At 43.4% G+C, this 18,037-nt stretch overlaps 2 protein-coding genes and 1 pseudogene across 3 annotated transcripts in view; 1 reads left to right on the forward strand and 2 right to left on the reverse strand.

Annotated features, from left to right (window-relative positions):
* The window catches only part of APBB1IP (amyloid beta precursor protein binding family B member 1 interacting protein), a 102,866-nt gene that overhangs the window by 24,589 nt on the left and 60,240 nt on the right, over positions 1-18,037 (reverse strand). Inside the window, exons 8-9 of the mRNA XM_082648815.1 lie at positions 5,389-5,475; positions 272-415 (exon numbers count right to left, since the gene is read on the reverse strand). Of these exons, the coding sequence (XP_082504941.1) occupies positions 272-415; positions 5,389-5,475 (231 nt within the window). The remainder of the gene's footprint in view (positions 1-271; positions 416-5,388; positions 5,476-18,037) is intronic.
* On the reverse strand, positions 1,992-4,446 carry LOC309818511 (CBY1-interacting BAR domain-containing protein 1-like; annotated as a pseudogene). The gene is made up of 3 exons: positions 4,361-4,446; positions 3,622-3,867; positions 1,992-2,421 (listed from the first exon to the last, which is right to left on the reverse strand). The product of its transcript is annotated as a CBY1-interacting BAR domain-containing protein 1-like (transcript).
* LOC309818889 (large ribosomal subunit protein uL22-like) lies at positions 14,033-14,587 on the forward strand (the record flags this gene model as incomplete). The annotated part of the gene is made up of 1 exon (XM_082648855.1): positions 14,033-14,587. One exon carries the CDS (start codon positions 14,033-14,035, stop codon positions 14,585-14,587), a length of 555 nt encoding a protein of 184 aa, XP_082504981.1.

An 18,037-nucleotide genomic window follows, 5' to 3' on the forward strand; every position in this document is an offset into this window, starting at 1 on the left:
GAAGAAACAAATTAATTTCTAAAAAAGTGCTTCAGTCATAATTTCTGAAACCTGACTTTAAAGTAGATAAAACTCTTCACCTTCAAGAGAGAGCAGTGGAAAGATTCAGGATTTCTGTAATTCTATCCTAATAGGATATGTATCTGTATAAACATTGTAGTAACATGAATCTCACAGCAAAGTAGAATGTATTTAAATTACCACCTGAGGATTTCTTTACTTTCACTTTCATGAAATGCCTTTTTGCAAAAGCATATCTTTTTTTTCTGACCTTAGTCTTTCCTTTGGGGACATAATAAATTCCAGAAGCTCGTAAAAGAAAATAGCGCCTTTTCCAGGATTTCTTCCCATCTTCTTTCAAATAAAGAGCTCCCTCTAGTTCTGGCACAATGATGGATGTTCCACAAAAACTCTCCTGAAATTGAGATTCCAACGATATAAAACCCATGAAAGATAAAACACATATTTTGTTCACATTTAAACAAACTGTGGCCAACTAGCCTTCAAGCTAAAAATCGTTTTGTCTACAGCTTTGATTGAATGCATATATTGACACTGCATACCATTTGCCAGAAGACAGGAAGAACATGGTGGTTGAGTCTCAGCTCCTGAGTTAGACTTCCAGGCTTCTTGACCACTTAGCTCTGTGACCCTGAGCAAGTGACTCAACCTCGGTGCCTTTACTTGCAAAATCAGAGTAACGATAGCCCCAACTTCATAAGGAAGGTTGTGAGTACAGTCTTGGTATATTATAAAAGAAAGCATTACATAAAGTCTATTTCTGTTACTGTAAGTTGATAAATAGAAAACTTATTCCTGTACCTGTAAGTGAAAAAATTACTGTTTCACTGCTAGTAAATGGAAAAATTTAAATATACAATTCTATACATAAAATATTTTGTACATTAATATTTTATTTTTGGCATAATTTTCTTTTCTTTTACATTGAGATACAATTGATATAGAATATGTATTAGTTTTCAGTATACAACCTAATGATCTGATGTATGTATATATTGCAAAATGATCGCCATCGTAAGTGTAGTTAACATCTATCACCTCACGCAGTTACACATCCTTTTGTTCTTATGATGAGAACTTTTAAGATCTACTCTTTTAGCAACTTTCAAATATACAATACAGTATTGTTAGCTATAGTCACCATGCCGTACATTACATCCCCAGGACTTATTTATTTTATAACTGGAAGTTTGTACCTCTTGACCCCCTTTAGCCATTTCATGCATCCCTACCCCTGCCTCTGGCAACCTCAAATCTCTTCTGTGTATCTGTGATTTCATGTTTTTTGTTTTTTGATTCCACACATAGATGAGACATACAGCTATCTGTCTTCCTCTGTCTGACTTATTTCACTTAGCACTCAAGTTCCATCCATGTTGTCAAAAATGGCAAGATTTCCTTTTCGGGGGATAGTTTCTTATCAAAGAAGAAAGAAGACAATTATTAATACTGTAGTATCAGAAAAGGATAGTGACAAAGTACATTTTCTAGGTGCAGATGTTTAAAAATCAAAACATGCATAGAATTATATAATTCTTAACAAATTTCTTTTAAAAGCAGTACAAGAAAATTACATATTATTCTATCTTTCAGTTCAAACACTCAAACTTATTTTTGGCTTTGCTTTTTTATAACTCTCAACGTCCTTTCATTCAGTCTCATAAAAGCAGAATAAACTTAATTTTGCATCCTTCAAGTAAATGTATGTGTAGTGGATCTGGGTGACATCTTTGTTCATATCTTTCCCAGTTTCCCCCAGTTTAGCTGGTATTAGTTGCCTTGTCAATAATCTCTCTCTCTCTCTCTTTTTTTTTTTTTTTTTGGTCAGCATAAATTTCCTTTAATAATTCCTCCATTTCCAGTAGGATTTCATTTTGAGGTTTAACGTATCAAGCCAGTATAAAGTTTTACAGTTTTAGTAATTCTGGATTCCGAGTCCTTTAAGATGAAAATGGAAGTGCAAAGTTTACTTAAGAAATTTCATTTTCTTCGTTTGTAACATCTAAGTCTTCATCCTCTTCATCATCATCTTCTGCTTGTTGATCCTTTCTTAGTCGACAGGTGGATACCTGTCCTGTTCCAGATGCACACTTAGCTGACACTGATCTCTGAAGACGTGACTTTGAATTTGCTCTTATGATATCTAAATGGGATGAACAATCTGGTGGATACAGAGAATTTCAGAAAACTCTAAATCTTCTTCACCAATCTTTTGTGTATTTTGGTAGGTAGTAGTGGAGACGTCTAAAGCTTTGCCGTGAAATAACATTTCGATAGTGATAAATTCTGAAAATATAGTCTTTATATTCTTTGTTTTCTGCTTTTCAAAATTGTCAGTAGTTTCCTCCAGATGACGAGTTGTTCTAGTAGCATACATTGTAGCTCTTTGTAATCCAGCTTCTTTTTAAAAAATTAATTAATTAATTAATTTATGTTTGGTTGCATTGGGTCTTCATTGCTGTGCGCGGGGTTTCTCTAGTTGCGGCAAGGGGGGCTACTCTCTGTTGCGGTGTGCGGGCTTCTCATTGCGGTGGCTTCTCTTGTTGCGGAGCACAGGCTCTAGGCATGCGGGCTTCAGTAGTTGTGGCACACGGGCTTCAGTAGTTGTGGCACACGGGCTTCAGTAGTTGTGGCTTGCGGGCTCAGCAGTTGTGGCTCGTGGGCTCTAGAGCGCAGGTTCAGTAGTTGTGGTGCACGGGCTTCATTGCTCTGCAGCATGTGGGATCTTCCCGGACCAGGGCTTGAACCCGTGTCCCCTGCAGTGGCAGGTGGATTCTTAACCACTGTGCCACCAGGGAAGTCTCTGTAATTCAGTTTCTGCCTGTGAAATAACATGTCAATCAGATGGGTTTCTCTGACGTGTTCTTTCTGAGTTAACTGTTTAGCTCCTCAATTCTTTGCCGTTAATGTTGCTTTGAGGTCATCTGCTTTCATTTTTACAGTGGTTCTGTAACCGAAAGTGGGGTCCAGCTGCTTGCTGCTCAAAAGTCATTATAAAGAGGCCAGTCTGGTGGAAAGGAAACTTTTGCTTTATTTTGAATGCCGGCAACCGGTGGGGAGGACGGACGCCTATCCAAAGGCCGACTCCCCCCACTGACAGTCAGAGGGCAAGAGCTTTTATAGGTGCAGGGAGGGGGTTACATGCAGAAGCAGCACAGTCAGCTCTGACCGTCATCTTGACATTGATCATCGGTGGTCTGATCAGCGTCATCTTGATTGTTTTAGGTACAGTTAATCTTTAGTTCCAGGGTTGGTTTGTTTCCATTTCTTTGAGGCCGATTCTCGGAATTGTGGCAGCTTATGTCATGACTACAGTCTGGTCATCATGTAGTTAACTTCTTCCACCTGGTGGGGTTTTCAGTACCTATAAGACAGCTCACAGGATATGGCGCAGAATGTGATCTATGGCCCTTGAGGAGGAACCAAAGGTCCTTGACTTTGCTTAATGACTCAACTATTATAATTTGGTCTCCTTTGACTGTTTTCCTTTGTTTCTGCATTTCTCACTTCTCGGATTAAGCTTATTCTTTGGTTAATGTTTTTCCACAGACAAAAGGCAGGCTGAGGACATGGGGGGCACAGGGTCCTGCTCCCTTCCACTTCCAGAAGCTTGCAAAGGTTCGACTACTTCGGCTTCAACTCTTTCAGCCTCTGCTTGTCGATAATCCTGAAGTTTGGCAAACTCATCAGCCAAGTTTTTCAGGCCCTGCTTTAAATTTGGGGTCTCCATAGAGGCTCACGCGTTGATGTCGTTCCCCAGGAGGTCTGCTCTGTCTCCGCACATAAGCAGCAGCGATCTGGCACAAAACGTTTCTCGTCCCAGTTTTCCAAGCTATGCCTCCACATCTGGCCTCGCGTGTGGTGGGAGACCCCGGGCTGGGGCCCGACTACAGGGGCTCTGAGGTGCCCAGGCATGCGCGGCGGACGCGAGAGCCCTTCAATGATCTCTTAAATTCAAGCAGATTTGGGGTCCAAGTTCGAAAGCAGGATAATGCTGATTTTTCACAGCATAACATGCTTTGTATTTTCTTTCCCATCCGGCTTTTGAAAAACTGCTGAAGTCTTCCAACAAGACCTATTCAGGCAATTGTATAAACCAAGGCATAACCAGTCCTTGATTTACAGACAGCTGCTGATGCAATAAGCACTGATTAACGGCCAAGGGCTGTGTCAGGAAATTGCTCACTCCCCTTCCATGTCTGTCTGTGTCCATCACTGCTGGGGATGCTCAGACCTGAATCTCCCTGCTGCTGGGGATGCCTGGTGCTTTATCTCCCTCAACTCAACCTGGAGACTCTTTGAAAGAGACTCTCTGCAGAAAGAATGTCCCCACTCCCACCGTTGGCCTCCCTGGGAAATACCCACTGTGTTCTTGGTCCCAGGAACCAAAACTTGTAGCCTGTCTCCAGGACCTTGGGAGTGCATGGCAGCAAGGTTGTAGGGCCTGCTCCATCGGGAACAGGGCTGGGAGCGCTGGCAGGGCTAGAACCCTGTGCAGGGGTCTGGGCAGGCCTTGGTACCTGGGAGAGGGTGCCCTTTAGCATCAGTGAATTGGCTCCAGATGGGAATGTGGGCCAAGGTGTCAACAGGTCTTCTGAGTTTTCAAGAGAAGCCCCAAATCTCCTAACTCAAGAAAAGGTCAACATGCTGTCGGGGACAACAAAAATCTGTCTGGGGCTCCTATGCCCATTTGTGATCTGGCGTGCATCTGCATTAGGGTCGGGGAACAGAGCCTCGATTTTGAGCAAAGTTGCTATGTGAAAACTCATTAGAAGTTTCAGAAAATCAACCGTCAAATGAACTTCTGGAACACAGCCCTGTAAGTGATAATCCAGACATGTGTACCGTTACTTTACATGCTGTGTTTCCACTGCCTCCCTAAGTCTTTGTAATAATTCAATACAATACAGGAAACCAAGGTTCTTGGACTTGCCCAATAACACATGACCTTCAACAGGCAGAGGCAAGCTCGGATCAGATCTCTTAACTGCAGTCTCACACTTTCTACCACACCTGGCTGCTGGAAGGGCACCTTAGCATTCACTGCAAAGAAGTCACGCCTGACTGTGGAGCACATAAGCAATGAAATATATGGTCAGAGATGAGTTTTATGTGGATTCATGTCTTTTAGTCAAGATTTATGAATCCAACTTCATGAAGAGTAAAATATATTGTCGAAAGCGAAACTTTTTAACAACTGACTCCAAGAACCAGTTTGTCTAAATAGCTATAATTTAGTAATGATTTGATTTTAAAACCCCAAGTTAAAATTTCAGTGTGTCTCAGAATCGCCCATTGTTCTGAGAAGCAAATCATTTAAAAATACAGTTAACTCTCTTTTATTCGACTCTACGAAATTAAACATACCTCAAGCAAGGACTCCTTGTTCTTCGCATTCATTTTCTCGCTTGTTTCCTTGCTTTCTTTTTTTCCTCTGTTATCCAAGTAAAAATTCTAAATAAAATAGTAAAAGGTCAGATCAGTAAGTGTTCATTACCATGGCAGCCACTGCACGGAACTCGCAGTCTTGCTGGAGAGAGGAGACATACCTGGAGGAAGTAAACTGTCGACCACAGTGTATGGTCTCTGTTAATCAAGTGCTTATGGAGGGACTTGCTAAGTGCTGACCACTGCTGGTCAGAAGTAACACCTTCCCTTCCTCCCAGAGTGCACATTCAATGAAGAAACAAGCAAAGAGAGAGACCACTAGCAAAGGATACAATGTCATTTAATTGTTAAATTCCATGGTCTAGAACATGAGTCAAATGCTGGAAGCTGGGAGACCCCAGTGCCCTTGGAAGAGCCCAGAACCGGAGGATGGTAGAGCCCGTGTCCCATGTCCCAGGCCTTTGATCACCATGTAGGATCCCAAGGCCTTGAGGACTAGAGATTCTGGCTTATCTAGAGAAGCATGAAATTGGATTTTTATAAGCATTGGCAACTAATTTTAATTTTTAAAAACCACATGGGTCAATCACAACATAAAGTTTGCTGCTTGGCAACTTCTAAGGACAGAGAGAAGCAGAAAGGGCATTTCTGGAAAGAGAACCAGCTTAGCAAAAGAAAGAAAGACCACAGTTTAGAAGCACTCACGATTTTGGGGGAGTACCTATTACATGCCAGATCCTCAGCCAGACGCTTTGCAAACACCCCCCCAATTCTAACAGCAAGGCTGTGAGGTAAGTGACAGTACCCCCATTTTACAGGTTAGGAAACCGAGGCTCAGCAAGGTTAAACAGCTAGGGCACTGCACCCTGAATGAACACCAGGGGCTGAGTGTGTATGATGTGTGTGCCCTTACCACCACACCACACTACTCATGAAATTGAAGGTCAGTGAAGTTCAAGGGCAGAGAGACTAAACCTACTCTAATTCCAGCAGCTCCCGACTCAGGGAAGCAGGACCCTCGCCCTCTCCCGTGATTACCTCTTTGGAACATCTGTTTGTGGATTGTGTCAGGCGTGACCACTGCCACAGTCAAAGTATTTAGCACTTTTATGTGGAAATGTAGAGTCTGTAAGATAGTGCCTGAAAAAAATGTATTAAAACTAGAACGTATACTCCTGGTGCATAGTGACTAAATTAAGGACCCTCCTGAGTCTAAACACAAATGTTTATTGACACGATGGGGGTGTTTCTCCAAGTGTGATCCCCAGACCACTGAAGTTTGAGAACAGAGTGTATTGGACAGAGAGGAAGCAAACCGCAGGCAAATAAAATTTGCAGAATTAGGAGATCTCCTAGAAATACAGTGCATAACAATGGCAACTTGCTAACTTAAACAGAGGAAATAAATCAAGTACAACTCCTTCCATAATTCTTATTGAATTATCTTTTAATATGTTTTTTTTTTCTTTTTTTTGCTGTACGTGGGCCTCTCACTGTTGTGGCCTCTCCCGTTGCGGAGCACAGGCTCCGGACGCGCAGGCTTAGCGGCCATGGCTCACGCACCCAGCCGCTCCGCGGCATGTGGGATCTTCCCGGACCGGGGCACGAACCCGTATCCCCTGCATCGGCAGGCGGACTCTCAACCACTGCGCCACCAGGGAAGCCCTAATGTGTTTTTAAAGAAACTTTTACATGTTATTTGAAAGGACAGCATAGTGTGAATTAGTGTGATTACTCTATAGGGCTTGGAAACGATTCTAATTTTACGTGTTTGGCTTGAGGACGGTGACTAATGTAATATGTAACGTATGCCACCTGCCAGAACTCTACACTGAGGCCTTACAGGTATGCTTGTCATTTCATCCTCACAGGAACTCCACAGTGTAGGTGCGATTGCTGTTTCACAGATAAGGAAACAGAAGGATTAAGTGATTTGCCCGAGGACAATTAGTGCCAGAGCTTTGAGTTTTTCATGACTTTTCTGAGCATTAAAATGCTCTAAACACCATAGGAGAGAACCCAGTATGACAGTGTGGATGGGCTTAATACCACTGAACTGCACACTTAAAAGTGGTTAAAATGGTAAATTCTATGTGTATTTTATGTGTATTTTGCCAAAAACAAACAAACAAAAAGTGATGACCTAGTTGAGAGTGAATGCAGAGTGTGCTCCTAGCAAGCACACTTGCTTTAGGGCCCTAGAAAAAGTGTGAGCCTGTATGAGTTGAAAGAATGGACAGAGACCGTGAGGGAGACTCCAGGGCATGTGTGTTTCATCACCATCTGGGAAAAGGAGGGCACGTGTCGCCCTCTGCAGGACAAATGAAGGAAGAGCCTTTCTAAACATGAAGGGTCTCATTTTATGAAGTTATCGTGGAGGGTCAGGACGTAGCCGTGTCTTCTCTGAGACCCCTCTCACTTTTTCGGCTTCTGAATACCTTTTTTTCCCCTTCCAAGTGATATTGCTATATTGTGTTTTTGTTTTAATGAAAATGCAAAAAACACAAAGAAAATCCAAGTTGGAGATCACGCAGGGCAGTCCTTAGAAAGGATGGATTGCTCTTGGGTAAGAATTTGGAGTGCTCCGTAGCAAGCAGCAGAATTCAAAAGTTAATTATCTGTTGGGGACAATCTGAGCAGAACAGTAAGGGAACTTTAAAATGGGAAATGAGACTTTCAGTGACAGCCTGCCTCTTTTTCTCACAGCTTCTGAAAATGCAAGATTTGAGAGCAGCAGGATAGGACAGAAACAGCAAATATGTTTCATTTTTAATATCGCCTTTCTGGAATAAAGAGTAAATCAAATAAACACATCAATCCACGAGTAAATATTTGTGAGTGCCCTTTGCATGTAAAATATCACTGTTCTTAAGAATCTTTCTATCACACTGAAAAGATAAATATAAGTAGACGGCTATATATCTGTAGATGGGGGAACCATATAAGACACTGCATAAATGCAAAATGAGCTAAGTTCTATAGGTTTTCAGAGAGGAAGAACTCACTGTGAACCGAGATGATTAAGACTTACAGAGGAGGTCAAAGTTGGAACTTTGCCTTGAGAGATGTTCATATTCAGCTAGGGGAAAAGGAATAAAGAGAGCGTGCAGGGCAGGAGGAAAAGCATGCAAAAAGGCCCAGAGTTAGATAAATATTGGGGCTCTTTGAAGCAACCTAAATGTCCATCGACAGATGAATGGATAAAGATGTGATATATACATATACAAAGGAATACTACTCAGCTGTAAAAAAGAATGAAATAATGCCATTTGCAACAACATGGATGGACCTAGAGATTATCATACTAAGTGAAGTAAGTCAGACAGAGAAAGGCAAGTATCATGTGGTATCACTCATTTGTGGAATCTAAAGAAAAGGATACAAATGAACTTATTTACAAAACAGAAATAGACTCACAGACATAGAAAACAAACTTATGGTTACTAAAGGGGATGGGGGGCTGAGTGGGACAGATAAAGTAGTAGTCTGGGATTAACATCCACCCAGAACTATATATAAAATAGGTAAACAAGGACCTACTGTATAGCACAGGGAACTCTACTCAACATCTTATAATAACCTGTAATGGAAAATAATCTGAAAAAATATATGTACCTATGTATGTATAACTGAATCACTTTGCTGTACACCTGAAACTAACACAACACTATAAATGAACTATACTTCAATTTAAAAAAAATACTGGGTGCCTTTGGAGCACCTGTGAACAAGCAGCCTGGCTAGAGCTGGGGTACACCTGATGAAGACCTGACCATCACTCCCAATTCTTCTCTTCCGCCCTGGGTCAGAATTCACCGATGCCCGTCATCTAGTGATGACTGTGCAGTGCCTCCCCCGAGAATGGCCGGAGCTCATTTCCTTGCCCCCCTATGTTGGGTCTGGCCACGTGACTTGCTTCGGCCAACAGAACGTGGGTGGAAGGGACAGCGCCTCCATCTGAGCAGAGGACCTGAGAGGCGGCGCTGTGTGTTTCCACTCATTCTCCGGCGCGCTCGCCTTTCACCAGGAGAGTGTGTCAAGGTGGCTGCTGGTCCGAGGACGACAAGAGGCACGTGGAACTCCCTGGATCTGATGCACATTCTGGAGCTGTGGACAGAGGACCCGACGACCTGCAGGCCCCAGACAGAGGAAACACCTGCTACTCTAAGCCACTGGGATTCTGAGGTTGTGTTCATGTCTCCAACCCTGACTGATACACATGCCCACACTGGTTGCTCAGGGGCTCTGGGGCACTGAAGTCAAGAGCAGACTTTCTTTTAAAATAGGAGCCTCTCCTGGAGGCCGTAAATGTGACGCCTGTATGATTTTCCTTCCAGCTGGGCCTGGTCCCGGATGGTCAGAGATGAACCTTGGCAGGACAGGGAGGTTGGAAAAGAGGAGGGACGCCATGAGGTCATTTTCCCCCACAGTGGCTGGTACCCTTCTACACCCGAGGGGAAGTGTGACATTGTGGTTCTCTCTCTGCTCCTCACTCGTGCAACCAAATAAACCATCACCACCACCAAATTTTGGTTAAGAAACAACAAACGGAATGAAAATTGCCTGAAATATCAATAGTGATGATTGTCGGAATGTGTGGATGATTTAACTTTCCTTTCTTCTACTTTTCAGTTTTTTTCCCAATAAACTGATATTAATTTTGAAGTCAGAAACATAAAGGATGTTACTAAAAGAAATGAACAGCTGTACAGCAAGCAGGCGACCTTACATTAATATGTTTTCCCAATACCTTCTCTGAAAATGAGATTCTTCGGGCTCCTAGCAAGAACAGCTAATGTTAACACCAGGGTTTGTCTCCCTCTCCAGACACAGACCTCAGGCCTCACGCATCTCTTTTGGTTTCGGGCCCCCACTGGTCTTTGCCAGTGAGAGCTGTATGTCAACGCAGCTGGGAAAACAAAACTCTTTGGGTTACGGCTGAGTTTCATTTGTTCATCTGAACATCTGGCACTCTTTTAGGATGAGCAGACCACCCTGTGATTACAGTCAACTGGGAAGAGGAACTTTCCTAACGCCAACCAGACTGAGAAACTAGGAGAAACTCAGCTGCTTCGTCAACAAAGTTGCTTTAATTAGGACAGTAAGGTTCTACTGCCCCAACCTACTTTACCCCAAAGAGGCGGGACCACGTGGGCAAAAGGGTCCCTGTCCTGACTCCATGCTTTAGAGGGTCCCTACTCTGCCCCTAACCTCAGGGTATTTCTATTCTCCTACACTGTGAACCTAAAACTGCTCTTGAAAATAGTCTATTATCTGGACTTCCCTCATGGCGCAGTGGTTAAGAATCCGCCTGCCAATGCAGGGGACACGGGTTCAAGCCCTGGTGCAGGAAGATCCCACATGCTGTGGAGCAACTAAGCCCACGCGCCCCAACTACTGAGCCTGCGCTCTAGAGCACGCAAGCCACAACTAGTGAACCCATGCGCCACAACTACTGAAGCCTGCATGCTTAGAGCCCGTGCTCCGCAACAGGAGAAGCCATCACAGTGAGAAGCCCGCGCACCGCAATGAAGAGTAGCCCCCCTCGCCGCAACTAGAGAAAGCCTGCGCCCAGCAACGAAGACCCAACGCAGCCAAAAATAAATTAGTTAATTTATGTTAAAAAAATAGTCTATTAAAAAAAAAGCTTACTCGTGTGCTTTGTAAACGGATGCTGCCGGGAATCAAATGGCGTGGAACTGCATTTCGGTCCCACTGGCTGGCTTATTAAAATGCCAGAACTGATAACACGCTGGACACTGCATTCTCGGCATCTATTTAAACTTGCGATGAAAAGTTCTGAAACATTTTTTTGCATGTCAACATACAAATGTGTGAGGCGGTACATCACTTCTCAAACTTGTTCTAGGGGGTTTGCAAGCACAAAAGTTTGATCTTCATTCATAGAGGCAGGCTTCATAGAGGTCAGCCATAAGGGGCTGTGTGGGAAGAGAGTAAGGGGGTCACTGAGAAGGAGGGCGAGGACACAGCTTGTGGAGGGACAGAGGGACAGGAGCTAGAGGTCCGAGGGAGATCCGGAGCAAAGATGCTCTCGACTGTGGTCCCCACAATATTCCTTTCCAGTGCCAGCCCGAGAGGCCTGGTCATGCTTCCATGAGATGCCTCTGTATCCTTTCAAGAATCATGTTAAAAAGTTCCAGGTAGAGCAGTTTCTCATGACCAAGCGATCCCCAGTGCCAGTTATGGCAATGTCTGCACACCCAGGAGTCAGCAGTAGCTCTGAAGAACCACTGATAGTCTTGGATCCTCTTCAAGGTTCACGAGTGAGACTCCTATGTGGTTCCTTCCTCTTGGGCATGAAGCTAAACCAGTGATGTCCCAAAGTAGCTATTCAATGGGTGGGGTGTAACAGCAGCCAGCAGGAGAATTCATGACTCTGCTTTTCCTCCTTTAAAAATGAGGTGATCTGGGACTTCCCTGGTGGCCCAGTGCTTAAGAATCCGCCTGCCAATGCAGGGGACACGGGTTCAAGCCGTGGTCTGGGAAGATCCCACATGCTGTGCAGCAACTAAGCGCGTGTGCCACAACTACTGAGCATGTGTGCCACAACTACTGAGTCCGTGTGAGTCTGTGTGCCACAACTGCTGAGGTCCGCGCGCCTAGAGCCCGTGCTCTGCAATGAGAGAAGCCACTGCAATGAGAGGCCCGTGCACGCAACAAGGAGTGGCCCCCGCTTGTCGCAACTGGAGAAAGCCCTCACACAGCAACGAAGATGCAACACAGCCAAAAATAAATGAATAAAATAAATAAAATTTTTTAAAAGGTTTAAAATTTTTTTTTAATTTAAAAAATTAAAAAAAATAAAAATGAAGTGATCTGCTATTACCTCTCTAAGTATAGACCAGTCATCCTGGGGAAATTCCTTCCTAATTAAGCATCTTTTGGTCCACAAATTTGCAGGATCTGGTTTCTCTCCGTCACCTTATTACAGATAACTTTTGTTAAATTAATTAGACAAGGAGGCCACTGGACTGCGGGGACTCCAATGCCGGGCAGCCTACGTAAGCAAACCCAAATCTAAGCCTCAAGGTTACAAAAAACCGAAACCTAAGGGCATCCGATCACAAACAGTTACCTAGGCTACAATCAAATAATTTCCTTTCTTGGTTTCTGTACCTTCTCTCTGTAAGTCTCTCCCCTGGTTCTTAGCTGAGGAGTGCTCCTAAAGACTTCTGATTTGGTTCTGCCGGATTCGAATCGAATTTTGTTCAAATAAACTCTTAAATTTTTTTAATATGCTTCAGTTCATCTTTTCTTATAGGTGACCGCTGAATTTCGGTTGGCATCAAATGACTTGACTTTTATATATAACGTCGCGATGCTGCAAGCGGTTTTCATGCTGGATTTAACCTTGCGAGGTGGGAAGTACAGCCGTATCACATTGTACAAATAGAAACGCTGAATTCAGGTGTCATCAGAAAGCCTGCTAAGACCACACAGTCAGCAGGTGACACTTGAGACACAGGTGAACAACATCACTTTTCAAGTCATGGGTGGAGGCGGTGCTTTGCATGTGTGCCTGCAAAGCACACCACTGACGTCCCCAAATCTTTATTGATGGTTGTTTCTAATATTTGAGCTCAAAACCCCCCTTTGCATTCATTTTACTGCCGCCTGCCTAGACTTATCCCCGCAGGTAAGTAGTTTGTAAGAGAATCCTATTAAGTACTAAGGATTTCAGTGTTGTAAAATTTCATGAAATTTTACATAATTTTGTATGGTTTAGTAATTTTCCAGGAGAACTGATACTCTGGGCCACAGAAGCTCTTTCTCAGTCAAGCTGCAAATACTAATCCGTATTTTACATAACAAACAGGCTATGGGGAGGCCAAGAACAGACTGACTTTGGAGTCATGAATGCAGATTCCAAGGAGAAAGACAGAATCTGAACTCTCAAGCACTCCAGGGATCTACACCTGCAGACCTATGAGAGCAGGCACCATTGTCTCTAAGGGCGCAGAGGATGTCATTTACCATGTAAAACAATGTGACTGTCAGCACACGGTTCTTCAGGAATGGTGGCCCAGGCCAGGCCTATTCATCCACTATTACAGAGACAGCAAAAGAATAAATGGGGGCTTATTCTGATCCGGGCCTCTGGCAATCAGTTTCTTCTCATTGTGGGAAACTGAGTCAGTGTAGTAACTTCTGAATCAGTTGTTTCCATTTGTGGTATCATCCTGCTAGCCGTATTCAATTTACCTTGTCTGAGGACATCCTCAGTCACTACCAATTTCATTCCAGGTTTCCTATAGTCTTGAGAGCTCTGAACAGAAGACTCAACCTATGGAGACCACTCATCAAAGTCCCCAATGAGTCTTAAGATCAAACAAAGGCTTCCTTTCTATCTTTGATCTCAGTTTTCTCATCTGTAAAGAGGAATAGCAATATATCCTTCTTATAGTTGTAAAGATTGGAGATAATACTTGCAAAGCTTCTAGCCTAGCATAGAGTAGCTATTAATAGTTTCTAGCAATTTCCCTCCTTCCCTGGATCGTCAGTTTATCCCTCTGCATTTGATAAAACGTAGCTTTTGTTATAAACTGCCATGAAAATAAGTTCTTAGGCTTTTCCAGCAAGCGGCCTGAGGTGACCTCTAAAAATGGTTTGTTATTCACTTGATCCAGAAAACCCCACAAAATCACGCACATCAAGAGGTTCAACTCTTCGTGCTCACTTTAAGAACACTCGTGAAACTGCCCAGGCCAATACGTGTGTGCGTATCCGAAAAGCCACCAAGTATCTGAAGGAGGTCACTATAAAGAAGCAACGTGTGCCATTCTGTCATTACAATGGCGGAGTTGGTAGGTGTGCCCAGGCCAAACAGTGGGGCTGGACGCAGGGTCGGTGGCCCAAAAAGAGTGCTGAATTTTTACTGCACATGCTCAAAAATGCAGAGAGTAAGGCTGAACTTAAGGGCGTAGATGTAGATTCTCTGGTCATTGAGCAAATCCAGGTGAACAAAGCCCGCACAATGCAGTGCAGGACTTACAGAGCTCGTGGTCAGACCAAGCCATACACGAGCTCTCCCTGCCACACTGAGATGGGCCTTACTGAAAAAGAACAGATTGTTCTTAAACCAGAAGAGGAGGCTGCACAGAAGAAAAAGATATCCCAGAAGAAACTGAAGAAACAGAAACTTCTGGCCCGGGAATAAATGCCGCAAAAAATAAACGCAAATAAAAGTTAGAAAGAAAAAAAAGTTCTTAGGTTTGATATCTTAAGAACTTAGAACCAATACTACCTAATAGAAGTCAGTTCCTGTCACTATCTTCATCTCTAGAAGTTTTTTTACAATCACAGAGGAAAGTTCCTTAATGCAAGGTAAGTTTGGGGGGCATATTGGGAAAGTGACCAAAATCCAGTCAATTCTGTTTTTCCTTGTAAATAAATACCTTGGAGTTGGAGAACAGGTGAGATGGGGATGTCAAAGGTAGAAAGATTTTTACTCATCTCATGAGAAGAGAAAACCAACACAAGGAAAAATTTAGAAGCATGTCTCTAGTAACGTTTATAGGTAAAATATTGCCCATCTGATAGAAAACACGGAAGTAAAAATGTGTACATTTCATGCTGAATTTATGGAGGGTGAAATGAGACTTTTTTTTGAAGGAGAAGGAGAAACTCAGCAATGTTTAAAATCTAGTTCATCATGTTTATATCCCAACCTATTTCTCTTCTCATGCTTCCTACCGAAGGGAAGGGCATTAGGGTCTATCTAATTCCCGAGCGGGGAATCAGTGTCATCCATGTCTGCTGCTATGCCTCCTTACTATACCAGCATCCAAGCGGTCACCATATTCTGCAAAATTCCATTACCTCCTGAGTCTCTCCCAGTGCCCTTCAGTCCATCATTATCTGTTCTTTCTGGGCTTCTGTAACCACCTCTCCATCACATGGCAGCTGCCACTTGTACTTTCTCCAAATCCATTCTCTGCTGTGCAATCACACTGATCTTCCCTCAACTCAACACCCTTCAACGGCTCCCTGCAAGCCTCAGGACAAAGCCCAGTGTCTTTAACACGATCTACAAAGCCCTTGATCATCTTGTTCCTGCTGCTCTCCAGTCCAAAGGAGGTCTTGCTAGGACCACATGATTTTGTTAAAAAACAATTTGATCAAGAACAAAATCACAGCAGAAACAACACGTTGATTCAAAATCTCCCCCACCACTTGTTTTTCAGGTCTTAGTGATTCGGATGCACTAAGTATTTAGTAGTGCTTAGTTTTTATGCATCTTCAAGCCTTTGGGACCATTTTTCAGACTTTTTCAAGTTTTTAAATTTTATCTCTATTTGATTCTTAGACAATTATGCTTGTTTGGCATCTATTCCTAAAGTTTTGGGGCTTGTGGCAAAGTATTAGAGAGTGAAGTGAGTGTAAATCAATGGCCTGATGCCATGGCTGCCGGCCAGGAAGACCAGGATCTGTTCCAGCATCCGTGAGTCCTAAGCGGGGTCGGACCTCCACCGGCTCTCACTGGCACTGGGATGCTGGGAATAAACGCAACACACTATAGGCTGAATGCAGTGAACAATACCCTGGAACACTGCCAGTGGCTTCAGAATCTTCTGTCATCTAATAAGCTTCTGCAGATGACAATTCACTCACTATCCCTACTTCCATAAATCATTTTTCTGCAAGAACGAACCCTAGACTTGAGCTCTTCCACCCACAGAGAGTGGGGCACGCTCCATGCCCCTCAATCATGACCACAAAGTTGAATGAATCCCATAGTGGCAAGAAAATGCAGCTTCATATAAAAGAAATATAGAATACAGCTAAACAGGCAAAGCAGGCATGAGTGGTTGAGGCTGGGTTTTTAAAAACAGCAAAATGTTGAAACAAGAAAAATCTCGAATAAACAACCTAACCTTATACCTAAAGCAACTAGAGAAAGAAGAACTAACAAAACCCAAAGTTAGTAGAAGGAAAGAAATCATAAAGATCAGAGCAGAAATAAATGAAATAGAGATGAAGAAAACAATAGCAAAGATCAATGAAACTAAAAACTGGTTCTTTGAGAAGATAAAAATAACAAAATGTTGGAACTTCCCTGGTGGCACAGTGGTTAAGGATCCACCTGCCAACGCAGGGGACACGGGTTTGATCCCTGGTCCGGGAAGATCCCACATGCCGCAGAGCAACTAAGCCTGTGCGCCACAACTACTGAGCCCACGTGCTGCAGCTACTGAAGTCTGTGAGCTTAGAGCCTGTGCTAGGCAACAAGAGAAGCCACCGCAAAACAAGAGAAGCCACCGCAAAATGAGAGGCCCACGCACTGCAACAAAGAGTAGCCCCTGCTTCCACAACCAGAGAGAAAGCCCGTGTGCAGCAGTGAAGACCCAACACAGCCAAAAACCCCAAAATGTTAAAAACTGAGTAACAGCCTGAAAATATATTTTAAACGAACCCCTTACAATCATGATTGCATGAACTGGTGATTGGAAACATTCATTACTGACCTGCTTTTATTTTAACCAATACGCTATTTCTTTTATTTTATTTTAATTTATTTTTATTTTTTTGGGTGCATTGGGTCTTTGTTGCTGTGTGCAGGCTTTCCTCTAGTTGCGGCGATCGGGGGCTACTCTTCGTTGCGGTGCGCAGACTTCTCATTACAGTGGCTTCTCTTGTTGCGGAGCACGGGCTCTAGTCACGTGGGCTTCAGTAGTTGTGGTACACGGGCTCAATAGTAGTGGCTTGCAGGCTGTAGAGTGCAGGCTCAGTAGTTGTGGCACATGGGCTTAGTTGCTCCGCAGCATGTGGGATCTTCCTGGACCAGGGCTCGAACCCATGTCCCCTACGTTGGCAGGTGGATTCTTAACCACTGCGCCACCAGGGAAGCCCCCAATATGCTATTTCTATCAGTTTCTTTTCCACAATTTATCTGAATGCACTGTCATCCCCTGTCCCTACCTCCTCCTCGTGGTCCAGCTGTACAATTTCCCATGACCTAAAAGAACTTCCCTCTTTCTTCTCGGACTTTGCACACACACCCCGCCTAGGATGCTCGCTTCTACTCTACTCTTCACCTGGTTAACTCCAACAGATTTTGCAGGTGAGCGCTTGAACACAACTTTGTGTGAGGAAACTTCCCTGCCCGCCATGCGCAGACAGTTGGCTGGAGATTTCCATGGGACAAGTCTAGGACATCCTTGTACGCATGATTTGAGGAAGCTTTTTCAAATATGGAGAAGGACACTTTTTATTTTGTAGACTGTACGTAGAGTTGTACATTTTCCAGGCGCTCTCTTGACTTATCCCGACATCCATAAGCACCAAATATGAACAACAAAGAAAAGGGTATCTTTAAACTATGAAGTGTTAATGGCTCAGAGTGCGTCACATATATTGGATTAATGTAGCCAACGAGCTATAAGGACAGAAGAGGAGGATAAGTCAACAAAGAGGTATATTTTGGATGCTGAATCAAAAGAAACAAAATGGATTATTTTCTCTCTGAATCCTTCAAGGGGCTCTTAGTTTACGTATGGCCTAAGAGTTGTTTGTGTTTCTTTGAAAGGAATACATTTATGATATTTTGTGAGATGATGAATGAGCTGGTGAGTACCCAGGTGACATTAAAAATTGGATATTTTATATG

The sequence above is a fragment of the Grampus griseus genome, assembly GCF_964374135.1.
Source record: "Grampus griseus genome assembly, chromosome: 2".
Classification (NCBI taxonomy): Eukaryota; Metazoa; Chordata; class Mammalia; order Artiodactyla; family Delphinidae; genus Grampus; species Grampus griseus.